This window comes from Nicotiana tabacum, chromosome 1 (genome assembly GCF_000715075.1).
Source record: "Nicotiana tabacum cultivar K326 chromosome 1, ASM71507v2, whole genome shotgun sequence".
NCBI classification, from domain to species: Eukaryota; Viridiplantae; Streptophyta; class Magnoliopsida; order Solanales; family Solanaceae; genus Nicotiana; species Nicotiana tabacum.
In genome coordinates, this window is record NC_134080.1 from 60,607,065 (window position 1) to 60,616,543 (window position 9,479).

Sequence of the window (9,479 nt, forward strand, 5' to 3'; positions counted from 1 at the left end):
TGTGGTATATGATTAATTTCTCTACCATAATACACAAAGATATGTTTCCCAAAGATGATTGGGGATATATGTTAGTTTTTCTAACATTTGGGGGATGGAATAAACAGTTGAAAAATATGCTATATGAATCGAATTATCATTAATATGTTCCTCACTTAGAAGATAATTCAAGTCGAATGCCAAAAGCATTTGCTGATCCAAAATTAAATATCATATTTCAGCTACAAATGCTCCTATTAAAATTAAAGTCCCTGAAGGATAGAGTTTACTGTACGCATGAAGCGTGGTAGACCAATCAGTTCCAAAGGTAACAACCCTTGAAAAACAGTAGGAGCTAATGATCAAAATGATCATAATGAGGAGGAAATAAGCTCTAGAAGAGCCCACGACATAACATTTCATGAAATTCCTGAAAAAGTTCAGGTACCTGGAAATAAAGAAAGTGATGAAATCTCCACAAGTTATGTCGCTTCGGAACTGACACAAAATGATAGTCGACAATATATTTGATACAATATAGTGCACAATATTATAAAAGATTGTGAGGATTGGACCAGCAATCCAGACACTTAAAGATGTCATACCATTTAGATACAAGTCTTAACCTATATGACTTATTTGGCTAAATCTATATGAAGATCCTTGAAGGATTGAAAATGTCCGAAGCATATAATTCAAAGTCTTGAGAAATGTACTCGATCAAACTATAAAGATCTTTGTACGGTTTAAAGCAATATGTGTGCGTGTGGTATAATCGCCTCAGTAAATATTTGCTGAAAGAAAGTTACATAAATTATGTTATTTGTCCATGTATTTTTATTGTCATCAAAATTTATTACACTTGCTGTTTATGTTGGTGACATAAATCTTATTGGAACTCCGGAAGAGCTCCAAGAGGGTCTTAAAAATACTTTTACATGGACAAAGTGTACCCATTAAGTACACCAATGAATATTCAATCACTTGAAGTGAATAAGGATCTGTTCCAACCTCTAGAAGAGGATGAGGAGCTCCTTGGTCCTGAAATACTCTATCTCGGTGTAGATGATGCACTTATTTATCTTGCTAATGCTAACAAAAGTGGTACAGATCGTATTGGTAATGCAGATTGTCACACCTCTTTTTTCCGCGCCCGAGGGGCGCAGAGGAGTTTTTCCAATTAAAGGACAGTCGAAACGGGATTGGTTTAATTATTTCAGAGTCGCCACTTGGGAGATTTAGGGTGTCCCAAGTCACCAATTGTAATCCCGAATCGAGGAAAAGAATGACTCTGTATTACAGTCTGCGTACCAGAAATCCGGATAAGGAATTCTGTTAACCCGGGAGAAGGTGTTAGGCATTCCCGAGTTCCGTGGTTCTAGCACGGTCGCTCAACTGTTATATTCGGCTTGATTATCTGATTTTATACAAGTGTGAACTTATGTGCAAAATTATACATGATGACACAGGAAGGAAGGAGCAGGCCATCTACTATCTCAGTAAGAAATTTACAGTGCATGAGGTCAAGTACACTCAACTCGAGAAAACATGCTGCGCCCTAACTTGGGTAGCTCAGAAATTGAAGCACTACCTGTCTTCATATACTACGTATCTCATATCCCGTTTGGACCCATTGAAATATATATTTCAGAAACCTATGCCCACGGGAAGGTTGGCAAAATGGCAAATTCTGCTCACCGAGTTTGATATCGTCTATGTGACGAGGACATCCATGAAAGCCCAGGCACTGGCAGACCATTTGGCAGAGAATCCCGTTGATGAAAAATACGAGCCCTTAAGAACGTATTTTCCTGACGAAGAGGTGATGCATACGAATGAGTTGGAATTACCCGAGGAACCGGGTTGGAAGCTTTTCTTCGATGGAGCTGCAAACGCAAAGGGGGTTGGAATAGGAGCAGTACTCATTTCTGAAACAGGACGGCATTATCCTGTTACGGCTCAACTACGCTTCTATTGCACCAACAATATGGCCGAGTATGAGGCTTGCATTCTGGGTCGTCGCCTGGCTGCTGACATGGATGTCCAAGACGTCTTGGTCTTGGGAGACTCGGACCTCTTGATACATCAAATTCAGGGAGAATGGGAAACACGAGATCTAAAACTCGTACCATACCGACAATGCTTGCATGATCTGAGCAAGCAATTTCATTCGGCCTTTCCGCGGCCCTTGGTGTGAGGTCCCTCTGCAGGTTTTTCAACTCATTCATGATTCGGTGGATGCAACCCATGATGGAAACAAGGAGGGTCTTTCGAGGCTTTTGCTCGCATGCCAGGCATCTCATGTAGATGTAATGCCCAATCTTGTCGATCTTTCCCCGGATGTTGTCCCTTTCTGTGAACAAATGCCTTATCTGTTGGTTCTTCAATCCCAGTGTTTGCGCATTGTTGGCAAGCTGATCCTGGAACATCTCCATTTGCCTTTCCATTCTGGTCATTGCATCGTAACATTGCCTTCTGTCGGCTTGGGCATCTCGTGTTTGCTTGAGGATCCTTTCTCGAAGAGAGGCATTCGTTTCCCTTAATGTCCCGACGCTCAGTTCATACTCCCTTATGACTCGTTGCAGGCGCTGCCTCCGAGCCATCACACCTTTTGCCCACTTGGTTCGCAATTTTGCCGTGCTGGCCCTGGAAGTATTCCCGCATTATACTGGTGGGCGACCTAGAACTTAAATGTATTGAAATTGTTTCCCCGTTTTTCCGAGAAAATTTTCGACAATCGGCAGAAAATTTTCTGCCCCGGTTTTTGGTAACTTCCCTGGCATTGCATCTTGTTGCCGTCATCAATTCTTTGCTCTCCTGCAACAGACAAAAGGATTTAGTCAGTTTTAATCGTGGTGGTAGAGGGCGCCTTTCTGGCGAGCAATTTTTCTCTCTTCCCCTTTTCTTGCTCTTTGTCCCCATAATTGGTTGGCGGGCAAAGTTGCCTGTTGGGGGTCTCTAGCCTGCTGGGGATTGGTTTTCAATTTATCCCCTTTTCTGCTTTCTCTTTAAACACATTATGTGGAAGTCTGCTTCTAACTCCCGAAACCACTCCCTTTTGGAGCTTACTTCTTCCAAAATTTCCGGGCACAATCCCTGCATTGCCTGGGACCGGCAATTAGCCTGGCTTCTTAGCTGGCTATTAGCCTCTTTTTTCATTCTCCGGATCTGAGCTTTGAGGATCTCGCCTTCCTAGCAGCCGCCCCAGTATCCCTCGCCATTAAAGCCGGCGGCATGAACGCCGATGACCGCTTCCTGAACACCCTAGGACCACCTCACTGTCCTGAACACGAATCCACTAACCACGAGCCTCGAATCACTTTCGTTCGTCTCGGATCTTCATTTGAAGATTTGAGTCGAACCCGGATCTATGCCAAACCACCCCATCTTCATACCAGACACTCCCCTGACCTTCCTCGTGACCAAACCAAGCTTGGTTTGGTCACGAGGAAGGTCAGGGGAGTGTCTGGTATGAAGATGGGGTGGTTTGGCATAGATCGACAGACCCATAAATGACTAACAACACATGTCACGGAAAACTCGAAAAATTGTACCGCGAAATCATTTGTCACTATTTTTATTTTCTTTTGGAGCGATTGCTCGTAAAGCAAAAATCACGTGCTTACACAGATGCAGGTTATTTATCTGATACCCATAAAGCTCGATTTCAAACCGGCAAGCAGAGAGTGCATATGATTGAGATCAGTGATTCATTCGAGAAACATGTAGGTTGGAATGTGATAAAAGACCCACAATATTATACGGAAACAATGTTTCATGCATAGCCCTATTAAAGGGAGGATTTATAAAAGGAGATAGAACGAAGCACATTTCACCAAAATTATTCTATACACACGATCTTCAGAAAAATGGTGACATTGATGTGCAACAAATCCGTTCAAGTGATAATCCAGCAGATTTATTCACTAAATCTTTGTCAACTTCAACTTTTGAGAAGATGGTATACAAGATTGGAATGCGGAGACTCAAATATTTGAAACAAGGTTTTCATTAGGGGGAGTAAAATACGCGATGCACTATTTTTCCCTTACTAAGATTTTTCCCATGGGGTTTTCCTTATAAGTTTTTTAATGAGACACCTAGTAATGCGTATTACTAAATATGTGTACTCCTTTTCCTTCACTAGGATTTTTTCCCATGTGGTTTTTCCTAGTAAGGTTTTAATGAGGCACATTATCTTTAATGAACGTTCAAGGGGAAGTGTTATAAATATATTATATTATGGATGTTCATTTAGCACTCCGTTGTAAATAAGCTTCCTGAAGAAGCTTATCCATATGGGACTTCACCGTAAATATGTTTATCTATTTAAGTACTCTATTGGAAATAAGCTTCCTGAAGAAGCTTATCACTTCGATACCCGGTTATGGATAAACATTACCCCCGGTAGAAGATTATCCACACCGGGTATAATAAGTTTATCCTTTCAGTACCCAGTTATGGATAAACATTACCCATGGTAGAAGATATCCATACCGGGTATAATAAGCTTATCCTTTCAGTACCCAGTTATGGATAAATATTATCCCCGATAGAAGATTATCCATACCAAATATAATAAGCTTATCCTTTCAGTACTCAGTTATGGATAAACATTACCCCCGGTAGAAGATTATCCATATCGGGTATAATAAGCTTATCCTTTCAGTACTCCGTTATGGATAAACATTGCTCTCAGTAGAAGATTATCCATATTTGGTATAGTAGAAGAGATTTCAGTTCATTATGCACATCAGTTTGAATTCGAATAATATGTTAGTTTCTCTATACTTGTCTTTACTTTATAGTCTTTATTTTATAATATATATATATCGAATAATTCAGTAATTATTAACTCATGTTATAATTAGTGTAACCGTGTTGATAATTTTTTAGCGTGTTAATAGTTCTTTTTGTTTTTCTTCGTTGACGAGTTCTAATACTTTGACTATCGGTTGTCCAAATCCGATCCTTTTTCCTCCAAATCTGCGACAAATGTGTAACTTACCTCTTTTCACCTTCCTATTTTGACTTTCTAGCCCAACAACCAATAGAAATCATCCACGTCACCAGTTAGATATATAACCCTGTACCGCCTCCGCAGAGAATCAAACCTTGTGTATCTTCCTGTCAACGTTTACCTTCTCAGCAAAAGCCAAAAAGTCATCATCCTCATTCCTCCTCCTCTCTGTAAATAAATTTTTGTTTCCTTTTTAGGTCCAAAAAACCCTTCACATTTTCTCTATAAATACCCTACCAAAACTTCCTCTGTAAATTTCTTTTCTCCCCATTTTTTCATTTTTCAATTCCTCTCTATTTCCATATATCTTGTTTCCAATTTTATCTCGTTCAACATATCGCATTTTCTTGATGGAATCATCGTCGCCGGTGGAGGAGTTAACCTCCGGCGCAAGTGGCCGGATAATTCCGTTATTCAAAAATCTCCGGCGGTCGGTTTTCTCATACGAAACTTTCCGGCGATTAACAATCTTCCTGCAGTCCATTTTCCTGTGGGTAATTCTGTTATCTCGACGCCGGTTTTCCACGTCGCCGTCGTCTCCTCCACCTTCACCGTCTTCTGCGGCCACGTCGACCACGACGGTGAAGAGGAGGAAGTTTGCTCTGCGGAGAGATGAAGAGGATACGCAGAGAAGGAGGGCGCTTGCGGAGGCGTTAGAAATGGTGGTTGAGAATGAGACCGGCGATGACGATTGCCAGTGCCGGTGGAACACGTCTTTGTTCTTTAGTGTCCGTCGGAATGCTTTGTTTTGCCGATCATGGTTCCCGGTTTCCGGTGAATTGAAGTATGTTCAAGTTTCCTCTCTGTTTGCTAATTTTCGTGCTTTATTTAGTAATATCTTCATAATAGAAAGTAAAATTATGATAAATCATCTAAATTAGATATGAATAGAGGAATTGAAAATTAAGGATTCATACAGCTAATTAATTTTGAATTTAGCCGTAGATAATGTTTATCAGTTTTGCAATCACAGTTGACTATGTGTGTTGAGGTGTGGGGAGCTAATGTATGGGAGGAAAAATCAAAACGAACAAATTAAATGAATGAAGATGCAAAATGTTTACTTTGTGTATTTTATTTACTAGTAAGACTTTGATTTTGGTACCAGCTGTGTCACGCGGCAAAGAATTTTTCCTTGGTCATGGTTGTTTGGGGATGGCGTAATTTGGATTATTTCAGCTTAAAAGAATGGAAAACATAACTGCATGGTTGCATAGCGACGACCCCCTGATTGGTTCATCGGAGTCGTTAGAAGAGTTTCATTTAATTTAGTACAGAATGCAGTTAAATATACCATGTATAAAACCCAATGGAACTATTTCTCATTTCTATCTAGGCTACACCACATTTGATATATTTGATTTGATCACATTAACAGAGGAACTAAAAGATGGGCTTATTCAGTTTTTCTGTCTAAATTCACTCTTTTTGATTGATCCAAGGAGTAACAGTGCTGCGAATTTTGATATTTGTGTTCTCCAATCTGCTACAACTCAGCTATCTCTTTTGTGACGTTTTCAGTGTTTTTCTGTAATTGTTTCTTATTGGCTAGTTTTTTTGTATCAGGGGCATAATTATCGTCATCCACGGACTGAATGAGCACAGGTAAAATGTTTGGTGAACTTTTTTAATCTTTTGGGGAGGGGAGGGATATCTGCTGTTTGAAGATTAGGTGTCTTGGCTAATGCGAGTTGTTTGAGCCTTCTTACTTCAGTACTGAATACAGTACAATGCTTATCTATGGTTTGGCGCTTGCTGGATAATAATATTCCTTTTATATTTCATTTTCAGTGGAAGATATGCTCATTTTGCTAGACAACTGAACTCCTGCAACTTCGGGGTGTATGCGATGGACTGGATAGGTACCTTTATCCTGCCCTTTTTTGATGACCTGTTTAAATTGTGTAGAGGTCAATCAGTTGATACTGCCTTTATCACTTATCTGCAGTGACCTCTTTATCATCTTACATACTAGTATTTCATCAGAATCATGTGAAAGTGTAATGGTCATACTTAGGGTGCTAAGAATGACTTGCCTTGTAGTTAGGATGGTTGAGAAATGGGATACTTATGGTTCTTAATGAAGTGCGTGTATAACTTCATCTATTGTCATTCTCACTCTATCTCTTCCCAATCAAGTTCCGCACGTGCCTGAAAAAGCTGGGACACATTCCCTGTCTGGCCCTGCTTTGCTTTACTTCTCTTTCCAAACGCAGTGGTCTGGTCATCAATCCATAACGGTATCTTTGAAAAGCAATATAGCTGGCGAACCTTCCATGATCTAAGGTGGGATTCCATTTGGTCATCATCTTCCTGCAAAATATCAGTTATCCTCAGTCCTCACCATACTTGTTTGCTTAAATCTTCCGAGGGCATTTAGTAATATCGATGATAGTGTAAAGACATATCAGTGTGCTGTGTATATAATAGCACGTGCAGTGTAGTAAACTTAGATAACTGAATGAAAAATTTCTGTTTCTCCTCACTTCTCTAACTTCTCTTCCTGTCTGTGTTCTTAATGAAGTGCATGCATAGGAGTGGCAAACGGGCGGATCGGGTCGGATATGGTTTGGGTCGAGGCGGGTAATGAAAATACGGATCAATTACCCGACCCGACCCATATTTAATACGGATAAAAAAACGGATTAACCGGCGGATAATATGGTTACCCATGACTTCTCGCATATGATCACTTCTGGGAGAATTCTTAGTCTCCTTACTTTGAGGAACCCCCAATTTGAAACTCCTTGCCGAGGGCCTGTGCATCCCCGGGAATAGTCGGGGTTCGAAGAGACTCGGACACCCGGTGCAAATAAAAAAAAAAAAAAATAGATAATATGATTCTTATCCATATTTGACCCGTTTTTAAAAATTCATTATCCAACCCATTTTTGGGTGGATAATATGGGTGGTTAACTGTTTTCTTTTAACCATTTTGCCACCACTATGCATGCATAACTTTATCTGTTAACATTCTCATTATATCTCTTCCTCGGTGGTCCTCTTTTTTTGGGGATGAAGTTCTTCAGTGGTTTCTCTTTCACTGATGCTTCTTTGCTAGCTGGTCTCTTATCAGGATTATACTGTTCTCTCACAGATACCTTGCAAAGTTTTTTTTCCCTTTCAAAAATGCCTTCATTTGAGTTATATGCATTAAGTATGTGATGCTATATTTTCCGGGTTCATGGACATGAAGCTTCTCTTAACTGATTGCTATGATAGGTTGGGCTAGTATTCGAAGTGGTTGTTAATAGTTCTATGCAAATGACATAATTGCTCCATGTGACAGGTCATGGAGGGAGTGATGGATTACATGGATATGTGCCATCTTTGGACCATGTTGTAGCCGACACGGTAAGTTGGTTCCTGTTTTAATATTTCATGTTCCATGTCTGCTATATATCTGGAACTCTTTGCCTTGAGGATTCAGTTCCACATCTATTTCTTGAACTGGATATCAATTCCTAATTAACAAGCTGAGGATGTGATCTCCATTTACATGCATCGTTCACTCACTATTGTCTTAGTCCCTTCCATAGGGCTCACCAGATTACCTAACTGCTTCTCCCGTTTATACAGGGGGCTTTCTTGGAGAAGGTCAAGTTTGAGAATCCTGGTGTACCATGCTTCCTCTTTGGCCATTCAACTGGAGGAGCGGTGGTATTAAAGGTAAGTCTTTGGAAGTGAAGTAACTTCAACAATTCTGGAAACTTTAGTATTCATTAATTATTCTACTGATAATCTGCTCCCTTTCATAGGCAGCTTCTTATTCACACATTGAAAACATGCTGGAGGGCATCATATTGACTTCACCAGCATTGCGTGTGAAACCTGCAAATCCTATTGTTACTGTAAGGTCCTACTTTTTGATGAAATTATATGATTATGTTTGTCTGCTTTAGATGACTTTCTGATCAGCAATGTCTTCTTTGCATGCACTCTTTAATATTATGTTCGTCATCCAAATGCAGGCCGTGGCACCAATTTTTTCATTGGTTGCACCTAGGTACCAGTTCAAAGGTTCTCACAAAAGGGGGATTCCTGTTTCAAGGGATCCTGCAGCACTGGTGGCCAAGTATTCTGATCCTCTAGTGTATACTGGACCCTTGAGGGTTAGGACAGGCCATGAGATTCTGCGCATCTCCTCTTACTTGATGCGGAATTTCAAGTCTGTCACTGTCCCATTCTTAGTCCTCCATGGAACTGCTGACAGAGTCACTGATCCGTTGGCTTCTCAAGATCTGTACAATGAGGCCGCTTCTGAGTTCAAGGACATTAAACTTTATGATGGGTTCTTGCATGACCTTCTGTTTGAGCCCGAGCGTGAAGAAATTGCTCAGGATATCATTGACTGGATGCACAAGAAGTTAGGTGCTGGCAATCTTGCAAATGTGTATAGTCAGTGCTAGCTTTGCAAATAGTTAGTGTTTGATTGAGCGGGGGTTTTAAGGACTGCTATTAAATGATTTATTTGATCAGA

At 40.3% G+C, this 9,479-nt stretch overlaps 1 protein-coding gene across 1 annotated transcript; it reads left to right on the forward strand.

The window, feature by feature from the left end:
- The first annotated feature begins 5,201 nt into the window (after positions 1 to 5,201).
- Positions 5,202 to 9,479, forward strand: LOC107815833 (uncharacterized). The gene is made up of 7 exons (XM_075251034.1): positions 5,202 to 5,783; positions 6,566 to 6,604; positions 6,791 to 6,861; positions 8,289 to 8,353; positions 8,579 to 8,668; positions 8,758 to 8,850; positions 8,971 to 9,479. The coding sequence occupies exons 1-7, from the start codon at positions 5,350 to 5,352 to the stop codon at positions 9,406 to 9,408; spliced, it is 1,230 nt and encodes a 409-aa protein (XP_075107135.1). The 5' UTR covers positions 5,202 to 5,349; the 3' UTR covers positions 9,409 to 9,479.